General features: G+C 45.6%; 1 protein-coding gene across 1 annotated transcript in view; it reads left to right on the forward strand.

Annotated features, from left to right (window-relative positions):
- PDE3B (phosphodiesterase 3B) overlaps window positions 1-27111 on the forward strand; it is a 1361488-nt gene that overhangs the window by 1040120 nt on the left and 294257 nt on the right. The window contains exon 12 of the mRNA XM_069223694.1: window positions 23943-24056. Coding sequence (XP_069079795.1) covers window positions 23943-24056 — 114 coding nt within the window. The remainder of the gene's footprint in view (window positions 1-23942; window positions 24057-27111) is intronic.

Below are 27111 nucleotides of genomic sequence, written 5' to 3' on the forward strand. Positions count from 1 at the left end.
TTCCTGACACGGTCACTAAGCCTACCCACACACCATTTTTATCAGGAGAATTGGGGGAATGCTGGGTTGAAGGACATTTTGGGCTCCTCTCAGATTCCACAACTTTCGATAACTGAAATGTGAGGAAAAAAGGATTTTTTTTTTTTTATGTTTTTTTTTTTTTTGCCAAATGTTGAGGTTTGCAAAGGATTCTGGTTAACAGAACCTGGTGAGAGACCCACAAGTCACCCCATCCTGGATTCCCTTAGGTGTCTAGGTTTATAAATTGCACAGGTTTGGTAGGTTTCCCTAGGTGCTGGCTGAGCTAAAGGCCGAAATCCACAGCTAGGCACTTTCCAAAAAACACCTCAGTTTTCAGTGTAAAAATGTGATGCGTCCAGGTTGCGTTTCCTGTCAGGGGCACTTTGCCTACCCACACAAGTGAGGTACCATTTGTGTTGGGAGACTGGGTGGAACACAGAATAGAAGAACAAGTGTTATTGCCCCTTGTCTTTCTCTACATTTTTTCCTTCCAAATGTAAGACAGGGTGTAAAAAAGACGTCTATTTGAGAAATGCCCTGTAATTCACATGCTAGTATGGGACCCCGGAATTCAGAGATGAGCAAATAACCACTGCTTCCTAACACCTTATCTTGTGTCCATTTTGGAAATACAAAGGTTTCCTTGATAATTATTTTTCACTCTTTATAGTTCACCAAATGAATTGCTGTGTACCCGGTATACAATGAAAACCCATTGCAAGGTGCTGCTCATTTATTGGCCCTTCATGAACTTACAAGCCCTATGTATCCCGGAAACCAGAAGAGTCCAGCAGATGTAACAGTATATTGCTTTCAAACATCTGCCATAGCTGGAAAAAGTTATAGAAGAAAACGTGGCCAGAAATTGCTCTTTTATTCACCTCAATTTCATTATATTCTTATTTTAGCTATTACTTTCTGTAGGAAAACCTTGAAGGACCCACACAAATGAAACCTTGCTGAATTCAGATTTTTGTCTACTTTTCAGAAATGTTTAGCTGCCTGGGATCCAGCAAATAGAAAAGATGGGGTATGTCCCAGTAAATTGCCAAAATTGTGTAGAAAAATTGGGTTTTCTGATTCAAGTCTGCTTGTTCCTGAAAGCTGGGAAGATGGTGATTTTAGCACCTCAAGCACTTTGTTGATTCCATTTTCAGGGGGGGGGGGGGGGGAGAAACACATTCTTTCTTCTGCAGCCCTTTTTCAAAAATTTTCACAACAAACAAAATGTTAGTTGTAATTTGGCTAATTTCTTGGTCTCCTCCAGGGGAACCCACAAACTCTGGGTACCTTTAGAATTCCTAGGATGTTGGAAAAAAAGGCCGCAAATTTGGCATGGATAGCTTATGTGGACAAAAAGTTATGAAGGCCTAAGTGCAAACTACCCCAAGTAGCCAAAAATGGCTTGTCACTGTGGGGTGTGGGAGGGCTTGCAGCTAAGGGGTTAAGGGACATGCTGTTGAGGAACGATTGGTTGGTAAAGTTGGATCTGAAGTATGCTTACTTTATGATTCCTATGGCACATAGAAACCAACCTTGCCTTCGGTTCGTGTAGCAGGATTGAATTTCCCAGTTTTGTTTTCTTCTGTTTGGTCTTTCCTCATCACCATGGGGTTTCACTAAGGTAATGAGGGCAGTAGTAACTTACCTGAGTGAGCGGGGTATTCGAATGATCATTTATGTAGGCTGCATTTTGGGAATGTCGGGATCAACTACTGATGGATTTTGATATGATCAAGAATGTACTGGAAGGTCTAGACTTTATTGTGAATAAGGAGAAGTCAGTTTTGACTCCAGTTCGCACCCTGGAATTTTTAGGGTTCATGATGCACAATCAAAGTGGTTCTATTAGCACCAGTGAAGAAGGTGACCAAGATAAGGAAAGAGATTAGCTGTGTGTTGAGAAGAGAGTTTTTGACTCTAAGGGAATTTGCGAGGCTAATAGGCCCATTATCATCTTCAGTTCTGGCAAATTCATCTGGTATGTTACACTATCGATCACTGGAAACAGTGAAAGTGAGGGCCCTTTAGGCAGGCTTATGGTATGGAAATAAAGTAGACCTAGATCAGGAAGCAAACGTGGAATTAGGTTGGTAGCTAGGGAATTTAGACGCTTGAAATGGACAATCAATCTTTATTTGTTCTAAAAATTGTGTATTAGAGTTGGATGTAAGATGCACATTTGAGTGTGCAGGAGACTAGTGGACTGTGGTCGGACATGGAGAGAAAGCAACACAAAACAGTTTAGAGTTAACGGCAGGGCTCTTAGGCCTCATGCATTTCAGAAAAACTTTGCAAGACAGTGCAGTATTGTTGAAAATGGAAGGGTGTTTCTGCAGTGGCCTATAAAAATTAAGGGCACGAGGTCCCATGAACTATCGAAATTGACAAAAGAGCTTTGGGTATTTTGTTAATAGCACAAAATTATTTTGAGTGCAGAATATTTGCCTGGAAAGGAAAATGTAATGGAAAATTGGAATACAAGGCTTTTGAAGGGTTACAGCGATTGGAAGTTGAATTGGGAATGGGGTCCTCTGGAGATAGATCTGTTTGTTAGCAGGTTGACATTTCAGGTAAAGAGCTATTCCAGCTGGACGCCAGATACAGGGGACCTACCAGTAGATGCCTCTCGATAGAATTGGAAGAGAACAAACGCTTATGTGTTTCCACCCTTCGCCATAATTCATCGGGGCCTGCAGAAAGTAAAGAGAGAGGAATGTGTTCTGGTAGCACCATTTTGGGTGTCACAGGCGTGGTTTCCAGTGCTTTTGCAACTCGCATGCAAAATAATATTTCATCTCCCTGCGAAGGAGGGTCTGCTGAGACACGTAGAGAGGAACATTATATGATTCAGACATGGGCATTGAACCGACGTCTCTGAAAAGTATCAGGAGATCTTCAGGAATGTCAGGACTTTTGGGAAAGGTAGAGGAATCACTCTGAGGAATCTTAGGTGCGAGGTACTCGGCGTAGATACTGAGAACTTTGGTAAAGTTAGGTACGTTGGTGCTTGGAATGGAGTTTGGAACCCATGGAGGCACCTGTAGTAGAGGTGGTTAACTTTCTGGTGGAATAATTTGAAAAAGGCAGCCATAGAACAATAAATCAAATCAAATCATAAACATTTATAAAGCGCGCTACTCACCCATGAGGGTCTCAAGGCGCTAGAGGGATGGGGTTACTGCTGCTCGAAGAGCCAGGTCTTGAGTTGCCTCCGGAATGCGAGGTGGTCCTGGGTAGTCCTGAGGCTGGTGGGGAGGGAATTCCATGTCTTGGCCGCCAGGTAGGAGAAGGATTTCCCACCTGCCGTGGTGCGGTGGATGCGAGGGACGGGGGCGAGATCGAGGTTGGCGGAGCGAAGTTGACGGGTGGGTGTGTAGAAACTGAGGCGGCGGTTGAGGTACTCGGGTCCCTTGTGGAGGGCTTTGTGTGCGTGGGTGAGGAGTCGGAAGGTGATCCTTTTGTTGACGGGAAGCCAGTGCAGTTGTCTCAGGTGGGCGGAGATGTGGCTGTTGCGGGGTATGTCGAGGACGAGGCGGGCAGAGGAGTTTTGAATTTGCTGCAGACGTTTCTGGAGTTTAGCGGTGGTTCCTGCGTATAAGGTGTTGCCATAGTCCAGGCGGCTCGTGACGAGGGCGTGGGTCACGGTCTTTCTGGTGTCGGCAGGGATCCAACGGAAGATCTTTCGGAGCATGCGGAGGGTGAGGAAGCAGGAGGATGATACGGCGTTGACTTGTTTGGTCATGGTGAGAAGTGGGTCCAGGATGAATCCGAGGTTGCGTGCGTAGTCTGAGGGGGTTGGTGCGGTGCCAAGGGCCGTGGGCCACCAGGAGTCGTCCCAGGCGGAAGGGGTGTTTCCGAGGATGAGGACTTCCGTTTTGTCTGAGTTTAGTTTCAGACGGCTGAGTTTCATCCATTCTGCGACGTCTTTCATTCCATCTTGCAGGTTGGTCTTGGCGCTGGTGGGGTCCTTGGTGAGGGAAAGTATCAGCTGAGTGTCGTCGGCGTAGGAGGTGATGTTGATGTTGTGTTTGCGTACGATGTCGGCGAGGGGGCTCATGTAGATATTGAAGAGAGTCGGGCTGAGCGAGGAGCCTTGTGGGTCGCTGCAGATGATCTCAGTGGGGTCTGAGCGGAAAGGTGGGAGGTAGGCTCTTTGGGAACGGTTGGAGAGGAAGGAGGTGATCCAGTCCAGGGCCTGTCCTTGGATCCCAGTGGAGCGGAGGCGGGATATTAGGATATAATTTGCTACAGATCAGCATTCTGGCAGACACAGTCAGGTTGATGGTATAAGTGTGGCTACGAATGTGTTGGTTTGTAGGGTCCCAAAGAGTATCTTACTGCAGAGACCTCCTAAGGTGAGATATGAGGTATTGTGGGATGTCAATATGGTTCTATTCTTGTTGACCTCATGGCCAGGTAGTAAGTATTTGGAGTTGAAAAAATTAACTGTGAAGTTAGCACCATTGTTGTGATACCTTGTCGCACAGGGCCTTGGAGGTAAGTAACAGAGTATAACACCGTACCCCACCCCTGTTGGGGTGACATTTTTGTTTTACAAAAAGAACTAAAACAATGTCAGAGACTATTATCTGAAGTTTAAAACGTGTAGGAAGTTGTGTGTAATAAATTGTATGAAAAAGTATGATTCTAGAATGGAGGAGTGTCGCCTGGATGGAGTGAACCAATTAATGATTCCTTTTTTTAAACTATTCAACACTATGAATACAGCTTTTATTGCAAGAAAGGTGAAATGTAGTATGCAACAAGCAGGTGTTGATTTAAAAAAATAAAATAAAGCTTAGTTGAGAGGTGCAATGGTGAACCATGCTTTTTTGAATGTTGGGAGACGATTACATTATGAGAGCGGCTGATTGGTTGAATGCTTCTGTGTTGTCAGAACGTTATTGCAAGCCTATTGAGCAAATGGCAAGTGTGGTATTACAGGGCCACTAACATGCATAATGATAGCCTCCGTTCTTGTAATAAAGTAGAGATTCTCCAAATAAAGTGCCTAGAGAATCTGAATTTCATTCAAGACACAAGGCTCTTGCCCTCTTTCTGCTCGTATCCCAAAAATTGGACACTGAGAAAGGCAATTTTTGATTTATGAAAATGGAATTTGTAGCGATTTTCAGCAAATCTCAAGACTATCTATTCTGGCTAAGTGTGTTTTCAAGTCATCATCCATGAGATATACATCGATGACGTAGGTCAATGGTTCTGAGTCAGTTTCTTGTAAAAAATAATGTTCCTCAGGCAGCAAACAATCCTGGAGTGTTTTTATACCCGGTGGGAGGCAGCTGAATTTTCTCTGAACTCCTAGGGCGCTGAATGCAGTTAGAGATCGACTTCCAAGTGCTATGTTTTGGCAGAATAATCCATTTGAAATGTCCAAGATTTTATATCTTTTGCAGACTATATTCATTAAGCTGTACTGTGTGAATATTGAATTGCAAAAGTGTGTGTATGACTGTTTAAATGTCCATAGGCTAAGACTATATGAGAGCAATGATCTGATTTCATTACAGGATAAAGCAGATTATTCATGGGAGATATACAGGGCTCAGTTACGTCTTGGAACTCTTATTGTGAGAGAATCTCTCTCACAGGGGCTTTAGCTTCATATTCAATTGGGTATTGTGATTCACGTTTGTGGGCTTGAGCGTATAGGTTTTACATAGTGAGGTGAACACCATATCCGAGCATACTCATTACAATACAATTCTGGGGCTTGTGCAATAGCCCAGTATTCGTAATACACTTGTTTAACTGCTTCATGGACAAGAGCAGAGAAGGAATGTACAATTACATTTTTCCTTGTGGCACTTTCTTTTTTTAACTTGTCATTTTTATTAGGATTTTATATGATAAAAAGAGTCCACATATATTAGAAAAAAAGGTTCCCAGTGGGGTATCGGGTTATCATAGGTACAACTGAATACAGTACTGTGGGCTTTGATGAGAGAAACAACTAGAAAAATAGTGGGTGGGTATAGTTGTGAGGGTGATGACGGGTCTACTGATGTTTGTATGGAGGGAAGCAAGAAGATGGTTGGGGGGAGATCTGATGATGGGTTACCCCAGTTGATATCTTAGTGTAGGAAAGGACAGAAAGGTGATAGGATAGGCGAGAGTAAGAGCAGAACTGTGAGGGGGTAGTAGGAGCAGGTAGGCAGGCAAAGGGGAGAGGTGGTATGAGGGCAGGGACTGGTAGCTATTTTGGGGACATGCTAACTTAGACCAGATTTTATCTTTTTTCCTTGAGGTTGTCTTTGGGTCTGTGTTTAGGAAGTTATCTGCCCCTCTGTTGAATTGTACTAATTACCACCAAGTGTGTTATGGAAATTTGGATAGGTCTTTCTATTTAGAGAGAATGGCTTTAAGGTCGATTGAGACCGTGATGTCCCATAAAAGATGGTCTTCTTTGTTTAGCCTAGAGTATGTATCAAGATGGAGTCCCAAGGTGGTGGGGGCTAGATTGTGTCCAGTTTAAGCTTAGAATTTGTGAGATGGTTTTGCTTATTTCTGCCCAAAAATTCTTAGCAACGGTACAATCAAGCAACTTGTGTCTAGAGTCTCCTGGATCTTTCTTGCAGATCCAGCAAGTGCCAGAGTGTCAGAGGTGATTAAACAATTGGCCAGGGGTCCAGTGGCCCAGGTGAGCCACCCAGTATCTACTCTGAGCTAAGGATGGTCTAATTTTGTTTGAGGTAAGGTTCGCACACATGGTTCATTGGTGCCACCTGAGAGATGTTTTTATCATGGAGTGATTCCCATTTATTTTGTATGACTTTGGTTAGTGCAGAGCAAGTAGGGGATAGGAGAGAGTAGAGTTGAAAGCTGTATGTTTTGGAGTTAGGTGTAGTGCTTGAAGTCGTAAAGCAGGGAAATGCAGGCATGGTTGGAAACAGTGTTCAATAGTGGGGCTGGAGGTACCTGTAACGTGTGCTTCATCAACTAAAATACAGTCAATACAAGAGAAGGAATCGGGGGAGTGAGTAGTTTTTGCCTTAGGTGTTGAATAGTCTCCAAATGTCTTTAAATTTGTGGGATTTGCTAAGATTTTGCATTTGTTTGTGAGACTTATTGGGTTTAAAAGAGCAAGCAGAGTTTCTATCTAGTGCACCGGCACAGGAGCGCACCGATGAGTCGTGTAGGAGTACGAGGTCACCCTTGAGCTTATACGTGTAATCTAGGGTTTTTTGGCATTCCGATAAGTGGTTTAATCCCTTAATGTTGAGGGAGAATATCTTCAAGTTTTGTATAGAGATGCGCTATGGGTCATGTGAGAAGTGTTCCATGTAGATTGCGGAGGAGTAGGTTGAAGGGGAAGGGGAGGGTTGGTGGGCGGGTAAGGGTAAAAATGGAGGGGAAGGGATGGAGTAGGGGAGAGGAGTGATGGACACATGGCACTGGTTGAGGTGTAGGGAGATAAGAAGGAGTGAGAAAGAAAGAGGGAGCACGATGAAAATTAAGAGCAGATAGCGCAGGTTTAGCACGCTACGTAAGAATATACGTCTGAGTATCCTGAGGGGGGTACCTAGAGAAATCTAATTACAGGATGGGTAGTGGAGGCCACAAGAGGTTGAGCCTAGAGAGAAGGGGCTGGGGATAGGGGGCGCACCCTTAAGGTAGTCTCTAAAGAGATTATGAATGAGTATCGCTACACCCACGGGTTATTGTGTATATACCATTAGTAAAGTGTGAGAGACTGTAATCGGTTTTGTTGTAACCAATGTGAGGAGTTAATGTGACAAAGATGGTTAGGGCTGTCTAGATGTTTATGGTGACAGGATGCCCATGAGTGAGTGCACATTAGTGAGTGCTCAGTAAATGTGGATGAGAGTATAGTTGGTAACTGGGATAACAATAAACTATCTGAGACTACTGTAACAAACTATCTGAGGGGACTGATTGTAGCTGTTATGCAAACGTAGAACATAGGTTTCCTAGGCACACAACCAGAATTGCCTAAGAAAGCAAAATTAATGCAGTAGTGAAACCATGATTACACAGAACAGAGGTTATAGGGGTATTAGTTGATAAAAGTTAGTAATGGGAGAACCACTGCTTATAGGTTAGTGTACTGAGTAACCATTACTTATAGTTTAACATACTGTGCGGAGCTCGAGATGTGCAGCCACAAATCTAAGTAGCGTGTATGGTTGATCTGGAATAATGCGTAAGAGAAGTGTTAGTTGCAGGCTGGGTGTTGTGTGACCATGTAGATTAACTGGGGTCAGGTATACCCACAGTTATCGTATAGGCCGGGTTACAGATCATACTTCTTAGAGGTGCATGCAATGGGATTAGTAGAGTATGTTTGGACGGAGGTCCTTTTAGTGTTGATTAGCAGTGGTTAGTATTGGTTAACAGAGTGAGTAGGTTGTTGAGCACTCTGTGACATTAGGAGCTTATCTTCAAATCCTTAATTTCAGTAGCGAAGGAGTCCAAGTTCTTGGGATCCTTAAACATTATAGTCTTTCCATTGTGGATTGTCTTCACTTACGCTGGTCCATTGAAAGAGAACTGTATTGTTAAGTCTTTAAGAGCTTGACGTTCGGACAGAAATGCTCTCTTTATTTGACAGTGTCCTTAGAGTAGTCTTGAGAGATCCCAGTGGAGGAGCCTTGCCATTTGATCCTTTGCATCTTCTTTATCTGAGTGAGGATCGCCTCAGTGTGCGAGTAATGTAGCGGTCTGAACATGAGGGCTCTTGGAGCTTCCGTGTTTTAAGGGATGTAGATGGGCACTCCTTGAAAACCTGGGTTTTTGTTTTGTTCTTAATTTTATTCCTTGTCCCAGCATTTCTTAGAAGACTCAATGCCTGCTTGGTATTGTCTGTTTCAAATTTGCCTTTAAGTTGCAGCTTATTTGACCTCGCTCCCAATTGTTGTCAAACTATTGATGTATAGGTGAGAGCAATAATTTTTGGTTATTCACTCTCCTGGTCCACAACCGTAACCTGCATTGGCATACTGCCAGAGCTGCTGCGTCCTCTTTGATATTACTTAAATTAATGGAGGAACTGTGGCAAAATTGGGATTTCATTTTATCCTCAAATACAGGGCAGTGACCGCCCATATTCATTTTGAATCTGGTTTGGCACTTCAGGCAAAACAGAAATATACTGTGTATCATATTTTATGTTATATATGGCAGCAGAGACAGTGACCCAGGTGGCACAATCTAATGTAGGGGAAACCACACCTAGTGGTAGACAGATTGTCAGAACTATTTGTTTTCGAGTCCCATATGCAGAATTGCTGGTTTGCTTTTTGTGCAGTCCAAAATGGAATTTCCTCCTACCTGGTGGGAACCTAACCCAAAATTGCGCTACTAGTGACAGGACTAATTGCAAGCACAGCTAGCTGTAGCTGCACAGCTTGAACAGCCCTTGCTTGGGCAGTTTCTATTGTGCGCATAACAAAGTGCGTAAACTGTCTATATAATCTAACCACACCTGTGTGCAGAGTTCAAAGTTCACCAGAATTTAATAGTGTTAAGTTTGGATATGGTGTGCAGCCGTCAGGACTGAACAGGTTGCCCCATCATTGCTGAAGGAACATAGGCCCTGATTCTGACTATGGCGGGCGGCGGAGGCCGCCCGCCAAAGTCCCGCCAACAAATGACCGCACCGCGGTCAAAAGACCGCGGCGGCCATTCTTACATTTCCGCTGGGCCGGCGGGCGCTCTCCAAAAGAGCTCCCGCCGGCCCAGCGGAAATGCCCCTGCAACGAGGATGCCGGCTCCGAATGGAGCCGGCGGAGTTGCAGGGGTGCGACGGGTGCAGTGGCACCCGTCGCGTATTTCAGTGTCTGCATGGCAGACACTCAAATACTTTGTGGGGCCCTCTTACGGGGGCCCCTGCAGTGCCCATGCCCTGGGCATGGGCACTGCAGGGGCCCCCAGGGGCCCCGCGGCACCCCCTACCGCCATCCAACAGGATGGCGGTAGGGGGTGTCAGAATCCCCATGGCGGCGGAGCGCGCTCCGCCGCCATGGGGGATTCTGCAGGGCGGCGGGAAACCGGCGGGAGACCGCCGGTTTCCCGCATCTGACCGCGGCCGAACCTCCGCGGTCAGAATGCCCTGCGGGGCACCGCTGGTCTGTCAGCGGTGCTTCCGCCGACCCTGGCCCCGGCGGTCTCAGACCGCCGGGGTCAGAATGACCCCCATAGTCTTACATGTTGAAGTGGATGTAGGAGGGTACCTTGGAACCAATTGTGATGTTTCTGAAAAGTTAAGGCTATTTCTAATTGCTGATAAGGCCTGCATTGATTAGGTATTGCAACCTCGGCGTATGTATGAAATCTTTGTTGTGGCATTTGCTGCAGGAAAATTGGGCCAACAATAAAAAACTTAAGTTATTGGCTTTGTGTGCCTCTATCACAAAGGTAACGACTCCACCGGTATAAGAGAGTCCCTCTGCCAATAAATGAGCTGTAACAGCATGTCTACAATTAACAGGAATGTTAATTGTGTGTGCTATCTTAATGAATGGAATTCAGGGGAAAATACAATAATGGGATAATCCTTTTAAAGGTTCAAGTTTGAACTACTGTCAGATGAAAATGGGGATTTCCTATTATGCTCAGGAGTATTAATCCCTAACATAACAGATGTCTCTGTATAAAGGTGAAAAGAAGACCTTGGGCACAGTAAGAACTACTATGGAGAACCATTAAATAAGGACCTGACCTAGAACGTAGGTGATACCATGTTATACCATTCTGGAATTAAGTATGAATGTCTCTCACATCAACATAAACTTAATTATATAGGGACACAGTCCATCCATACCGTCTGGTAATGTTGACACAATTCATAGCTAGCTCACACAGCCCCATCAGAGTACCAGATGGTATTGTCAACCTCAAACATGACTACTTGGATTCCCAAGGAAATTGTGGAAACAGATCTAAACTTTTATTGTTACTTTGCATGCCTAAGGCAGGACCCAAGGAAAATATGAAAATGACTTTTCAAACGTTTATTGAAACAATCTTATTCATGTACAGGGAGTGCAGAATTATTAGGCAAATGAGTATTTTGACCACATCATCCTCTTTATGCATGTTGTCTTACTCCAAGCTGTATAGGCTCGAAAGCCTACTAACAATTAAGCATATTAGGTGATGTGCATCTCTGTAATGAGAAGGGGTGTGGTCTAATGACATCAACACCCTATAACAGGTGTGCATAATTATTAGGCAACTTCCTTTCCTTTGGCAAAATGGGTCAAAAGAAGGACTTGACATGCTTAGAAAAGTCAAAAATAGTGAGATATCTTGCAGAGGGATGCAGCACTCTTAAAATTGCAAAGCTTCTGAAGCGTGATCATCGAACAATCAAGCGTTTCATTCAAAATAGTCAACAGGGTCGCAAGAAGCGTGTGGAAAAACCAAGGTGCAAAATAACTGCCCATGAACTGAGAAAAGTCAAGCGTGCAGCTGCCACGATGCCACTTGCCACCAGTTTGGCCATATTTCAGAGCTGCAACATCACTGGAGTGCCCAAAAGCACAAGGTGTGCAATACTCAGAGACATGGCCAAGGTAAGAAAGGCTGAAAGACGACCACCACTGAACAAGACACACAAGCTGAAACGTCAAGACTGGGCCAAGAAATATCTCAAGACTGATTTTCTAAGGTTTTATGGACTGATGAAATGAGAGTGAGTCTTGATGGGCCAGATGGATGGGCCCGTGGCTGGATTGGTAAAGGGCAGAGAGCTCCAGTCCGACTCAGACGCCAGCAAGGTGGAGGTGGAGTACTGGTTTGGGCTGGTATCATCAAAGATGAGCTTGTGGGGCCTTTTCGGGTTGAGGATGGAGTCAAGCTCAACTCCCAGTCCTACTGCCAGTTCCTGGTAGACACCTTCTTCAAGCAGTGGTACAGGAAGAAGTCTGCATCCTTCAAGAAAAACATGATTTTCATGCAGGACAATGCTCCATCACACGCGTCCAAGTACTCCACAGCGTGGCTGGCAAGAAAGGGTATAAAAGAAGGAAATCTAATGACATGGCCTCCTTGTTCACCTGATCTGAACTCCATTGAGAACCTGTGGTCCATCATCAAATGTGAGATTTACAAGGAGGGAAAACAGTACACCTCTCTGAACAGTGTCTGGGAGGCTGTGGTTGCTGCTGCACGCAATGTTGATGGTGAACAGATCAAAACACTGACAGAATCCATGGATGGCAGGCTTTTGAGTGTCCTTGCAAAGAAAGGTGGCTATATTGGTCACTGATTTGTTTTTTTTTTTGTTTTTGAATGTCAGAAATGTATATTTGTGAATGTTGAGATGTTATATTGGTTTCACTGGTAATAATAAATAATTGAAATGGGTATATATTTGTTTTTTGTTAAGTTGCCTAATAATTATGCACAGTAATAGTCACCTGCACACACAGATATCCCCCTAACATAGCTAAAACTAAAAACAAACTAAAAACTACTTCCAAAAATATTCAGCTTTGATATTAATGAGTTTTTTGGGTTCATTGAGAACATGGTTGTTGTTCAATAATAAAATTAATCCTCAAAAATACAACTTGCCTAATAATTCTGCACTCCCTGTATAGAAAGCATGAGCTGCAATTATTAGGCGGATGAAAAAAAGTGTGGTAACTAGCATAATAAAATGGTAAAAAAGATAAACAGTCAAATCATAATAATGTTACTATATTGTTACCCTCCTATCTGTCGCGACCTACACTATTGAGAGCATAGTGAGTGTACCTTCTGCCAGATCCATCCCTCCTATCCAGGTAAGAAGTTACCAGGAAGCCGGTCTGATATAGTGCAGGATATTATCCTTTGCCGGATGGAGGTCATAGTGAGCAGGGCTGCATCTCAGTCACAGTGCACAGCGTTCCAGGATAATCCCAGCAGAAGTGCTCCTCTGTCGAATGTGGCACAAGGGCAGTTTATGTAATAAAAGCACTGTTCATATCGCACTGTCATTAGTGCAGAGCAGAAAGTAATGATGTGTATGGAGCTTCAGAGGTGTTTCCAACAGACAATCACAATACAAGGGCATCGCATTCTGTGCCTAGCTTTGGATAGGGTGTACAGACTGCATGGCAGCAATGCTTATGAGGAATAAGCTTACATGTACGTTGTCTAATCAGAATATTATTGCATAAGTGTAAAACAATGTAAAAAGTCGCCACCAGATAAAGATGCCAAGCTAAAATGTGCCATAAGAAATGGAGACGCAGCGTGGGCCCTAATGTGCTTTACCACAAAGTGCTCTGAGCTGGGTGCTCTTGTTAAAGCTTAACTGTTTCTAAAGCACCACTGGTCATGTTAGTTTGTTAAGTGTTGTTGATTGGGTGGGTAATCTCGGTGAGAAAGGTATATGGAAATGTAGTGGCAACCTTATTTCGGATGGATACAACTACGTGTGGATTCCTCACCTTATGAATTCTCTCAATGCGCCAGCATTCAACGGAAACTTTCTTCCCAGCTCTTCACGTTGACGAGGACGTCACAATTGCACGGCTCTGCACGCGACTCTGTCTGACTTCATCGTGGCAATAAAAGGTCTTCGCCGGCGTGCTGACATCAGTTCCCTTGTTTCCGTGCCTTCAGTGCTAAAGTTTTTTTCCTGGCTCTCGAACAGCTACTGTTTCGAAGGTGTCTTGTTGTACTTGTTACAATGTCTCTCCCAAAGAAATCCGGTTTCAAGCCTTGTCGTGAGTGCGGGGGTTGTATGTCAGTCACAGACCCTCATGAAGACTGTTTGTGGTGTCTAAGTTCGGACCATGACGTGGAAGAGTGTGTGTCTTGCCAGAGGATGAATCCAAAGGCTTTAAAAGAAAGATCTAAGAGAGGACACAAGAGTCATCGGAGATCTAAGACAAGGGACTCTTTTTCTCTTAAGTCATCGAGATCACACAAGAAGCGGCGCCAGCACAATTCTCAATGCTGTTCTTCTAGAGATTGGTCTTGATCTCTGTCCCCTTTCGAGACGACGTCCTCGTGGGAGGTCAGTCCGACTGTTACTCCCCAGCCTCGGAGTCCTCAGGCTTTTCCGGCGACATCACTGATCAAGGTTGTCGAGTCCCCAACAAGTCCTCCGACTCACTTTTCACCTGTGTTGGTTCAGGAGCCGGTGGTGCAAGTTTCAGATCTGACCCAAGCGCCGCAAGATGAACAGAGGCTTCCTGCCTTCCTGACTCCAGGAGCGGATCCTGCAGCTTTTCTAAATGCTATGTTCAGCATTTTTCACAAAGCTGTGGCCCCTGCTGGTGCACCGGCTGGTCCCACGGGTCCATTAGGGTTCTCCTTGGGTTCAGCAGCGCCATACAAGTCAGCTCCATTTGTGTCCTTCTATCGGGCTGAGGGTGCTGGTTTGGCGCCATTATGTCGCCGCCTCAAAGGATGCCGATGGAGTCAATACCGGTGCCGGATGAGTTCCAGTCGGGAAGCAGTGTATCTCCTCCCTCTCCTATGCCACGTCCATCTGTCTTGAAGCCGGCATCGTCGACTTCGGCTAACGAGCTCCTTTTGAACACTCAAGCGGCGGCCTAGCAGATTATTCTATCTGTTCTGGATACAGTAGACTCAGTAGCCAGTGCAGTGGGTACTTTGGTGGCCACCAGGGGACATGCATGGCTTTGGTCTTCTGGATTTTCAACAGATGTTCAAGTAACTTTATTGGGCTTCCCGTTTGACACCGAAAAGTTGTTTGGGTCCAAGGCGGACTCTGCCTTAGAACGTTTCAAAGACAGCAGGGCTACTGCAAGATCTTTGGGGATACAGGCGTCTGCATCTACTCCCTTCAGATCCTTTCGGAGATTTAGGGGGTTTGGCCGTGGATCCTCTTATTGTGGAAGGCCACAGTCCAGCACTCAACAGTCTGCCAACCCTCTCTATAGATCTTTTAGAGGGAGGGGAAGGGTGTTAGGACACGAGGAGCCACCCAGCAGCACCCTGCTTCATCCTCTTCCTCTGGGGGAACACAACAAGGAAAGCAGCCCTAGTTTTCCATCCATCTTAAGTCATGCTTCTCCTGTAGTGGGCAGGATATTTCATTTTCTCCACGAGTGGGAGTTAGTCATATCGGACTCTTGGGTACTAAGTATCATGGGAAAAGGTTATGCCCTTCCTTTTTGGGAGTTTCCCGCTCCCACCCCGCCCCGTCATTCTTCTTGTTCAGAAGATCATCTCCTGTTGCTGCAACAGGAGGTTCAAGTCCTTTTGTCAAAAGGTGCAGTGGAGTTGGTTTCACTGCAGGAAAGGGGTCAGGGATGCTGTTCGAGATATTTCCTGATTCCCAAGAATATTGGTTGATGGAGGCCTATCCTGGACCTGAGGATTTTGATTGGTTCCTCAAATAGGAGAAATTCAAAATGCTGACTCTAGCACAGGTGCTTCTGGCGTTGAACAAAGAAGATTTGATGGTGTCTGTCAATTTGCAGGATGCTTATTTTCGGAGTCCCCATTCTGAAGTTGCACAAGAATTATCTCCGGTTTGTGGTAGGGTCGCAACACTACCAGTTTGCGGTCCTTCCTTTTGGTCTTCCGCACCTCTGGTCTTCACGAAGGTGATGGTTGCAGCGGACATCAGAAGGGAGTATCTGTATTCCCTTACCTGGACGATTGGCTGATAAAAGCCAAGTCCCCAGAGCTTGCGCTGCATCACTTGCAAGTAACAACAAGGTGGTTGTTCAACCTGGGCTTTTCAGTGAACGTGCCCAAGTCTCACCAGGAGCTCTCTCAGGGCCTCCTGTTCATAGGGGCAGTGCTGGATACCACATTGAATCAGGCCTATCCTCCGCCTCAGCGGATTCAGGACATTCAGACGTTGATTCCAATGTTTCAAAATGGAGCGGTTGTTCCAGTCCTCAAGGTCTCTACGTCTGCTCAGTCTGTTCGCTTCTTGCATTCTGTTGGTCACTTATGGACATTGGCACATGAGGGCTCTCCAATGGTGCCTCCGCAAGCAGTTGTTTCAACACAAAGGGGATCTTGAGGAGTCAATAATGATTTCCAGAGATGCTGCAGCGGATCCACGATGGTGGGCTGTGGATGGCAATCATTCCCAAGGAATGCCGTTTTGTCTACTTCCTCCAGTGGCCACGGTCATAACGGATGCTGTCACTCTAGGGTGGGGAGCTCATCTGGGGGACCTGGAGGTCAAAGGTCATTGGTCTCCAGTGGAATAGATGTTTCACATCAATCTGTTAGATTTGCAGGTGATACCTCTGGCTCTCAAGGCCTTCCTCCTGTCCCTTTGTGGTCAGTCGGTTCAGGTCTTGATGGACAACACTACCGCGATGTGGTACAACCGGGCTGGAGTAGGGTCGTACCTTCTCTGGAGAGAGGCTTTGGGGCTCTGGTCCTGCGTTCAGGGCTACTGAATTTGCATAGTAGCAAATAATCTGGCCGGGGTTCTCAACGTACGTGTGGACAGGCTCAGTCGTCATTTCTCTGCCGATCACAAATGGCATCTCCATCCAGACCTGGTGCTTCACATCTTCCGGATGTGGGGTTTTCCACAAATAGACCTGTTTGCCACTCAGGAGAACGCGCACTGCCTTTTGTTCTGCAGCTTCCAGTATCCGGTGCAAGGAGCATTTGGGGACGCGTTTTAGATGTCTTGGTGCAGCCAGTTACTTTACAAGTTTCCCCCCTGTCTTAGCCAGGTGACTAGTTGACACCTGTTCGGTATAAGTCAATAAGGACGCTCAATGAAGGACCACACGCCAATTATTAATACAATTTAGCTTTACTAGAATTTCAGGTGAATATATGTATTTAGCACATCAACAATAGTAAAATAAGAATAGCAATGAAAAGCATCTATTTATATATGAGTACACCACAAAGAACATCTATGCATATATATAAGCAAGGAGTTCATTGACAGATATAAGCTTTGATAACTGTATACCAAAATGTGTTACACTACGATGTTCAGGAAGTAAAATATAAACAAGATGAATACTTCAGATAAGCTTTGCTTAACTGCATACCAAAATGTATGTTTCAATTACTGTAGCAGGCTCACACTACGATGTTTAGAAAGCAAAATATAAACGAGCTGAATACTTCAGATTATAAACACAGTGCAAGCATAATAATCAACCATAATAATAGAGCAGAGAAACAAAGGCCTTTCATCCCTGGGTGGAACGTAACTTAGTCCACGAACTGCTGGGAAGCACTCTACCGCCCGCTTGGACCTTTCTCCCCCTCAAGCGTCACGGTCTCTGAACAGCACAACAGGGAGGCAGCTCTGGGTCTGAAGATGACAGTTTTCACAACTCCATCTGCAAGCTTCAATTCCTTCATCCGCCTTTCAGTGCTTAAATAACCTGAAGCTTGGATTCTATCCCCCTCTAGCATTTTCTAGCTATGTTATCAGCACATGTTTCTTGGCTGCTTTGCCATTCCCTTGCCATTGTTTTCATTCCATCTTTTACTGTGGTCTCGTTCTCAAGGTTGAGACTGAATCTCCTTCACAACCTGTTCCTTACACATGCAGCTGCGAATAAGTTTATCTACGGAATGTCATTAAAAAAACAAGCTTGAAAGCGAACATTGTGAATTTTTTCCACGTTGCTCTGGCTTCAGCAGGCATCACGCTCATCTGCACTGTTCAAGCTAATTAACCCTTCGCGTCACAATGTCTTCCGCACCTTTCCCTATACTGATCACCCCCATACCCTTGAACCCTCAGGTTCTGAGGAAGATTTGCCAAGACCGGGCTCAGGTCATTTTAATAGCTCCGGATTGGCCAAGAAGGGTGTGGTACTCAGACCTGCTCCAACTCTCATTGTGCCCTCTGCTCCGTCTCCCTCACAGGGCAGACCTCCTCTCGCAGTCCCAAGGGCAGGTTCTACACCCCCACCTCCAGAGCCTGCACCTACATGCCTGGAGATTGAACAGGGCAGTCTGAGTTCTTTTTCTCTCCCTCCAGAAGTGGTGGATGTTATTTTATCGGCCAGGCGACACTACACCAAAACTGTCTATGCCAACAGATGGGCAAAAATTAATTGGTGTGGAGAGAGGCAAATTGATTCCTTAAAGGCCCATTTATCCGATGTTTTGCTTTTTGCCTTTCCTTAGCACAGAAGGGTTGTGCAATTGCGACGGTGAAGGGTTATTTTTTCCTTGTTTATATATCCTATAGTTGTCAGGTTTTTAAGAGGCCTGACTAACAAATTTCCTCCCACTTCGTTTCTCAGGCCTAAGTGGGATTTGAATTTGGTTCTTACCTTTTGAATGGGTTCACCATTTAAGCCTATGCATTCTTGTTTGTTGAGGCTGGTAGTCTTGAGAACAGTCTTCCTCAGAGCTATCACGTCTGCTAGGCGTGTGAGTGAGCTCCAGGCTCTTAGTGTGAAACTTCCCTTTACACCAGGTCGGCTTCATATATGCTGTATTTGCAGAGTTCTTTTGAATTGAAGAAATCCCTTGCTCCACTCTAATTCTGGATTCTGCTTCGTCCATTCTGGAGGTCATGTTTTGGAGTTGTTTCTCGAGGCCTTGTATTTCTAGCTGTAAGATATTGGTGTTTCTTTGTCTACGTAGTTAGATCGTGTAGAGTGTTGAATACCTCTAGTAACAGAGCCATACTTTTCCCCGAATCAGACTTATTCTTAATCGAGTCAGACATTGGAGGTTCCGACTTTGTTCTCTTTTGGCCTACGTTCTGGTCCTTACTGTCTTTTGTGCCTCTCTTAGTCTTTTGAGTAGTTTCTGTAATAGGTTTACTAGTCAGTCCAGAACGACAAATGTTAAAACATGGACAGCTGTGTAGATCTTATATTCAAGTGGATAGAAGTGTGAGATCTCAGTAGTTGACATGCAGCCGCAGACAGCATATCACTATTGCAACGATGTAGAAAAGATCTAGTAAGAGGGACAGTTATGCGTGAGGGGCAGTCAGTTCTCAGCACTGTTCTACGCCAAACTCACAGGTCTGACATACTGGACCAGCAGAACTTGACATTCCTTGTTGCTCCTCGATGTGTTGTGATCAGCCACAATATTTTGGGCGCTCGGTATATCTTAGCGCCCAAAATATTTCTTAATTAATGTAGAGCAGTAGAGGCTGCGCTCTTGATTGACTGGTTAGTCTGGCTCCCAGTGCAGCAGACTACATAGACAGCACTGACTTCACAGGATCCACAAACTACTGTCAGCGATGCTGAAATGGAGTTCACATGGCATCAATGTTTTTCCTTATGTGGTGTTTAGATTTGAGGTTCTACAGCACGCTGTTATATTGTCCCCCCACGGAGCGGAGGATGTCAGGCACCGTGTACCTGTTGTTCCACTGATAAGTGAAAATAGGGACACCCAGCGGGCAGCCTCTTGTGGTATCTGGAGAAAGCTGAAAGTGTCCAAAAGCGCTCATAATAATTAACCATCTAGCTGGACACCGAAATTGCAGGCAAAATAAAGAGTTGGTATTTAAAGTTGATATAAAATTAAAGCCCCAGAACTGTTTTTTGGCAGATTTGAACAATGTATACAGGCTTTGTGCACTGACTAAAAGTTAGGGAAGTCTGAGGAGAAAAAGGGCTGACCAGTTGCCTCATGCTCTATGCTGTGGTGGCCTCAAGCAAAATGTAAATGGCCATTTAAAAAGTGAATGACGATTTGAGACCAGTTGATGAAACCCACTGACCAAAAGCACCTGTATGTGTCTGTTATGTCTGTTTTTTTATTCAGTAGTCAGGAGAAACCGCTAAAACGGTCTAAGGCCAGACATAAAAAAAGGAAAAAAAAGACAAAATATGGCAAAAGACAACCCTTTCTGTTTGCAGTAAAAATATTAAATGTAAAAAAAGCATTTACGGAGGATACTGTTTTACTGGTATTTTTTTAAACAATAGGCAATTCAGTTGCTCTTTGCATGTTATTGTTATCTATGAAGAAGTCAAGAATATATCACCACCTACCCAAGTACTTAAAATGCAGGAAAGCACAATGGTAAAATGTCTCGTGAAACTTTATAAGATACATTTTATAAACAAGTGCAAGCAAAATAACTAGCCAGTAAGTTAATAAAAAAAAGAAATACAACTTTAAACTTGCTTTGCAATTAAAGAGAAAGGTACTATTTTTAGGCGGGTGTGAACAATGTGCATAGCCTTTATGCAGTCACTCAGTGAAGGGAGCACGTGGGCTTTCCGATTTCACCCTTTTGTATATTGTGTTAGACGGAAACAAAACGTAAATTAGCAATTTAGCAGACCTTTGGCTAAGGCCTTGCGCCCTTTGTGTATGCATATTTATGCATTTTTGAGGAAAACAAGTCTGGCTTACAAGCTAAAGCCGGACCTTGAAACAAATACAGTTTAAAAATGCTATTAGTGTATCAAAAATGCCATATAGAGACCAATTAAAACAAAATCGGTTGAAGTCTAATAACATCTCTTGTATTACCAAAGCAGAAAGTATTAGAGGTCAACATTAATTAACTAATTATTAATCCAGTATAAATAAAGGCACAGTGCTAATACAAGGAACCACCTGAAGAAACATGCCCACATCACCCCTATCTCGATTGATCTCCACTTGACTTCTTCATAACCAACTGCATGATAAACTTAGTCCCCAACTTAGGCTCTCCTGGGAGCCCATGCAAAATGTATCTGCAGGCCTGCCATTGCAGCCTGCGTGAAAAGGTGCATGCACCTTTTCACTACTGGTCACTGCACCAGGTCACTGTAAGTCACCCCTAAGGCAGGCCCTCCTGGCCCAGATGGCAGGGTGCAGGTACCTGTATTTGAGGGCACCCCTGCATGAGCAGAAGTGCCCCTACGAACTCCAGCTCCATCACTCTGGACTTCAGAAGTGCGGGAAAGCCATTTTACCAGTGTACTGGGCACAGGTCACTCACTACCTGTGTCCAGCTACATAATCGTAACTCCAAACCTGGGCATGTTTGGTATCAAACATGTCAGAATCATACCCCAAAACTGTTTCCAGTATTGTTTTATGATTCCATGCACTCTGGGGGGTCCGTAGAGGACCCCTAACATTGCTCCTACTAGTCTTTCAGGGTTTTCCAGGCAGCCCACAGGGCTGCCACCCTCCAGACAGGGTTTTGCCCTCCTACTGCTTGACCAGCTCAAGCTGAAGAAGGCAGAACAAAGTATTTCTTTTGGGAGAGGGGGGCAACACCCCTTGTCCCTGCTCTGCCTGGAAAGGGGAATGACCACTCCCCTGCCCATCAGCACCCCAGGGGTGGTGTCCAGAGCTCCTCCAGGTCAAAACGTGATTCTTCCATCTTGAATCCAAGGTGAGCAGAGGCCTCAGTGAGCATCTGAGTGGCTAGGTCAGGCAGGTGACATCACAGCCCCCCTCCTGTTAGGCGGTCACCCTGCTAGGTGACCAATCTCCCTTCCTGGGCTGTTTAGGGTCCCCCTCTTGGATGGGTCCTCAGATTTGATGTGAAGATCCCAGAAGGACTCCTCTGCATCTTTTACTTCAACTTCTGGCCACTGGGCCTGCAACTGGTCCCTCTAGGAACCGACAGTCTGCAATTGCAGCAACGACTCCGCTCTGCAACATTGTTTCTTCGGCTCCTTCCACCAACTGCAACATTTCCCTGGCTGTGCATCCTCTGAGGGCAACGAGACTTCAGCTCGCATAAGAAGCAAGAAGGAATCTCACTTGGAGTGAAGGAGTCACTCCCCTGCATCCAGAGACACCAGTAACGACGACCGACTACATGGATCTTATCTCCTCCGGAGCTGCGTGGCTCCTGCATCACAGGTGGTGGTCTGGAGTGGTCCTCTTTACCAGCTGTCCAACTTGGGAGATGGTAAGCCCTTGCCTCTCCTTGCAGGAGAGTACCACTGAGAATCGCAACTCTTGGCGCTACCAAGGCCTGTTTGTTCCTCCTCCAAGGGATCTTCAGGCTCTGTGTAGGCCCAGCCCCCAGCACTCTATTCTGCAAAGCACAGTCTCCTGCCTGCTGCTCCAGCGACGTGGGACTCCTCTTCAGGTCTCCTGCCTGCTGCCTGTGGGGGCTGCCTCCTCTTCTTGTGACTCTCCCAGCTGCTGCAGGTCACCTTGGACTCCCATTCTTGGGTCGAGTCTCCTAGGTCTTGCTGGTCCTCTTCAGCCTTGCAAAATTCTCTTCTCGGACTCTTGCATTTGCCAAGGCTTGTTGGTGGTTTTCCAACATCACTGACTGACTGCATCACGACTACCGACTTGGGACACCACTTGCATCTCTTCTGGAACTCATTGTCTGCTCCGGTGCTGCACTGCTGACTTTCTCAATCCACCATTGACCTGGTCCTGCATCCACAGAAGGATGGGTAGTGGCTCTTGCCACAGCCGGACACTTGAACTGGACTTGGTCTCCTTCTTTTGCAGGTCCTCTTCTGTCAGGAACCACCTTTGGTTTCGTCCAGTCTTGTCTGGGTCCTTTTCAAAAGTTCTCCTGTGGGTTTGGGGAAAAACCAGGTACTTTCCTCTTCTCTCCTGGTCGCTGAGGTGCACCCTGGTACTTAACTTTTGGGGTTCCTAGTTCCTCCAGCTCCCCTCTACTGATTCCACTTCCTTGCGTGGGGGACTGCCATTCACAAAATTCACTTACTTAGTATATGTTTTGATCTCCCCTAGGGCCTTCACTGTTTGCTGTTGTTTTTACTATTTGCTATTGCTCTCTATGCTGATCACTGACTTCTAATGTGTACAAAATTGTGTGTTTAATTAACTCTTTTTGGAGTATTGCATATTCAGTATTTTAGTATTTATGTTACTATAATAAAGTATCTTTATTTTGTAACACTATGTAATTCTTCATGTGTGTAAGTGCTGTGCGAGTGTAGTGGTATTGCATGAGCTTTGCATGTCTCCTAGATAAGTCTTGTCTGCTCATCCACAGCTACCTCCAAAGAGCCCTGGCTTCCTAGATACTGTCTTCACCTCTCTACTAGGGGATACCTGGGCCTGGTATAAGGTGATAACACCGTAGGTGCTCACCACACACCAGGCCAGCTTCCTTCAGCATCCCTGTGTCCATCTGGTCTACTGATGGAGGTGCTTTTCCCAATTCCAACTTAGTAAATAGCCATACACACATTTTTAAATAGCTCAATAGTTCTGTGCAGTAATAATCCACTTATTCTCTTTCATCAGTCATTTCCTGCATCGTTGATTTTGACCCTAACCTGCGTCTGCTGCCTTTCAACTAGTTTTGAGCTATACAAATACTATATTCATAGATAAAGCTAGGAAACTTACAACATCAAGACAATTCCTGTATGCGGACACCGACATCATTAGGACACTAACCGCGCGAAATCATGCAAGTACCAACAGTAACAAGGCTCTGCAGCATCAAGACTAACATGTTCATAGCAGTCTTATCACATACCACATAACATGTAGAAACTCTCAACGTTAGGACAGTTAGCACCATGATCTCACCCCACGTACACCATAGACAATAGCTCCACTAGGACACCTGAAACTTGCTGTGCACCGAACACTCAGAACACTGACATCATTGCATTCCTAACATGTGCATAACCTACAAAACAAGAATACTCACTGCATCACAGTACTAAGTTTGGAGACACCTACAAGACCAGGCCCCACATCACTTCTGCCACTGCATGAGCTATAGGTAATAATTGCATTCTATGGACATTAAAGCTTAATTGGTGTGATTTCTAATGCCGTCATGGACGTTACTCAGGATTCTAATGAGGATGGGATCATGCCATTTTCTTTAATCTGTTAAGCAAAGTTAATCGACAGAACATAATGCGACGCTCAACATTTTATTAGTTTTTGTATTGTATTTAAGTGATAGTTTTGCCGGCTCTTCTGATTTGAAAACCAACTGCACGATAACTGTTTTTTATGTTGTATGTGGTCAAACAATTATATTTATCTTATATTTTGTGTTTTGTATACACTACTAATTTCAGATCATAACCGTATACATGCCACAGATGTCCTTCATGCAGTATGGTACTTGACAACACGCCCAATTCCTGGATTTCAACAAATCCATAATGATCATGTAACTGGCATTGACAACGGTATGTAATTGACTCTTCTGACATATTGTTTTATCACCTATTCAGGCGTGTTGCAATTTATATATTAAGTTAAGCCATGTACAGCGAGCAAATGCCTGTCTTTTTAGAAAAATGGAAACAGTTTTTACTTGTATGCACAGTTTTGTATGCCCAGATTAAAATTTTTAATCGTTAAGCCGTGGCCTAATAACTGGTCACTTTTCCTGCCTGGATTTTTTGTGCCTTTGATCAGTGAACAGTTGTTCATTGGCTGTCCTTTTGGCCCAAAGGATTAGTTTAAATAGGTTTCCTCTAAATTGAAGTGGATTGTGTCAAAACAGATGTGCATGTATGCTTCAAATTTTTGGTGATTTTTGCGCATTCATTTTCACGCTGCTACTGTGTTATGTCAAATGTGTTTGTTCTTAGTAAGCAACTTAGAAAATTATATTGTGGTTGATTGAGATTTGTATCTTTAGACAAATCATCAACAGGCTAGAGAGTATATAACACGCAATGGCAAGTACAGATGAAAATCTGATAGAGACTTATAGTTGCAGATTCCTTACCTTAGAATTTCCCCCAGGTGTCAGACTTGATCTGGAGATTTTTCTTCGAGCAGTACCGCTGTGCGTTGGCAGGTGGCGTCGGTCGACTCTGCTTGCATCGTTGGCGTCGTCGCTGTGATGATGTTGCGGTCGTATATAGGCACCACCACGACTCATTAACATTCATTCTTTTCTTTCCGCACCATCCTGCATGCAGATCTGGAGATGAGCTACCCCTAGTCATTGTTTGACTAACTGCAACACTTTTGTCGAATTCTTTTTGATGAGTTTTAGATGCGTCGAGGGATGTCCCGGAGGACCAGTTTTAAACCCTGTGACTCCTGTCGCCGAATGATGTCGGTGATGGATCCGCATCCTGTAAGTCTTTGGTGTCTGGAGCGTGACCACAAACTTAAGTTGTGCTTCGAGTGTCGGGCCATGAACCTGAAGGCTTTGATGGTGCGGTCCCTAGAGCTCATGGTGGCCTAGTGCTCCACTCCTCATCGCTCCCGTCTCGTTCGAGAGGAAAGTCACAAGACCGCTCGCGGAGGCATCACCATTCTACCTCATCCCATTCCAAGTCCTCGTGACGCTCTGGTCACAAGAAGTCGTCAAAGAAGGCCAAACGTTCTTCGACTTCACCCGCCGCTCGAATGATGCAACGTGGGAAGAGTAGATGCTCTAGGCCTCCATCCTTAGAGCCTGCGTCTGGCTTGGCTCTGCGCCTCCCTGACTTTCCGGGAGCCGGAGCCACCCCTGCCCAGTTGAAAGAGTTCTATGAGGCCATTTGTCTCATCTTTATGCAGACAGACCCATCCCCGGCACCTTCGGGTGCAGGAGGGTCAGTGAGTGCCCCCTCGGGTTCTGCGTCAGCGGGCTCGGCTCCGGAGGGCACCTTCAGATCCACTCTTGGATCCGTACCAACGGCGGTCATGCCAGCGCGACCTTCCCCGGTGTCAGGACAGACGTCAACGCTCCCAACGTCGGTTGGGCCCGCAATCGATGTCAATACTATACTCATCTCTGATGAGCCAGAATGGCGTTGCTCAATGCCAAGTCTGTTTCCCATGGGCTGTACTGGGCCCAGGGAGGATCCTGACCCTTCTTTCTATGGATATGGGTACGAGGATACTGCAGAGGGGGGTCACTGGACCATTTGGATTACCAGCTTGATCCTGAAATGGACTTGGTTCAGGATTTGGGTGATGCTAGCAGACTCAATACCTCTCTTGGCGCTGGCATGCTTTCTCCGCCTACTGTGGCGACAGAGGAGGAAGCTCCGTACTCCATGGTGGTGAGAAGGGCAGGTGAGGTTTTTAAACTTGATCTTCCTTCTGTGGAGGTCAGGACTAAACTCCTGACCAAGATGCTTCAGCCTGGGGTTTTCACTTCAGAACCTCTACTACCCTTTGATGAAGCACGTCCGGTCCAGACCCAGCACTGTGAATAGGACAGTTGCCAGCCACCATCGGCCTGCGCCAACCGACCCAAAACTCCTGGCCCAACATCCTATGTCTGAGATCCTTGTCAACCAGGCTTCCTATTCTGGCACATTTCCCTCTGCTCCCCTGGATAGGGAATCAAAAAGACTGGAAAACTTTGGGAAGAAATTATTTTCACCAGTCTGGCGCTAAGGTCTGTGAACACGCATGTCTTTTCGGCAGATACTTCCATACTTCCTAGGTTGCAGTAGCACATGTGCTGCTTCAAGTCCCAGAGGAGGCCCAGACGGTTGTCTCCCAAGCTGTTACTGATGGGAGAGAGGCAGCAAAGTTCAGGATTCGTTGTGTGCTGATTACGACTGACTCACTAGGAAGATCGATTGCATTGACGAAGGCTTTGCGGCGCCACCTCTGGTTGAGGACATCTGGCTTTTCATGGGATGCCAGCAATCTCTAATGGACATGCCCTTTGATGGCACCCATCTCTTCGGAGACAGTGGATCCAGGGCTCACACGCTTTAAGGACTCCAGGGCTACAGCTCAGTCCCTGGTCCTCGCAGCTGCTCCTCGCCCCCCTCAGTCTGCTTTTCACCCCGGTCATGTCTACAGAAGGGGCACCCATTCACGTCCATTTCCACCCAGCCACCGACTCGAGCATGATTTACAGTCTCTGCACAGCCATGGGATCCCATGTGCTCGTGAATCAGGGAGCCAGCAGTCCACCCAGTCTACTTCTGTCCCCTCCACCACCTCCAAGCATTCCTTGTACTTTGGAACATCCTGGACCAGTTGGCGCCAGGATCCACCATCACCTGCCCCACGGGAAGTCCATCACCACGGACAGGTGGGTGTTGCAAATTGTCTGAAGACTTATCCGGCAATGCCACCATTGTACAGTCATATGTCGGAGGATCATTTGCCACTTCTAAGCAAGGAAGTCACGCTTCTTGTGGCCAAGGGAGCCATAGAGGGTCCCCTGTGCCAGAAGTAGGTAGTGGTTGTTCCTGCTATTTTCTGGTGCCCAAAAGGACAAGGGCCTTCACCCTATCTTAGATCTCCAGTTCCTCAATCTGTTGCTCAAGAAGA

The sequence above is a fragment of the Pleurodeles waltl genome, chromosome 3_1 (genome assembly GCF_031143425.1).
Source record: "Pleurodeles waltl isolate 20211129_DDA chromosome 3_1, aPleWal1.hap1.20221129, whole genome shotgun sequence".
Classification (NCBI taxonomy): domain Eukaryota; kingdom Metazoa; phylum Chordata; class Amphibia; order Caudata; family Salamandridae; genus Pleurodeles; species Pleurodeles waltl.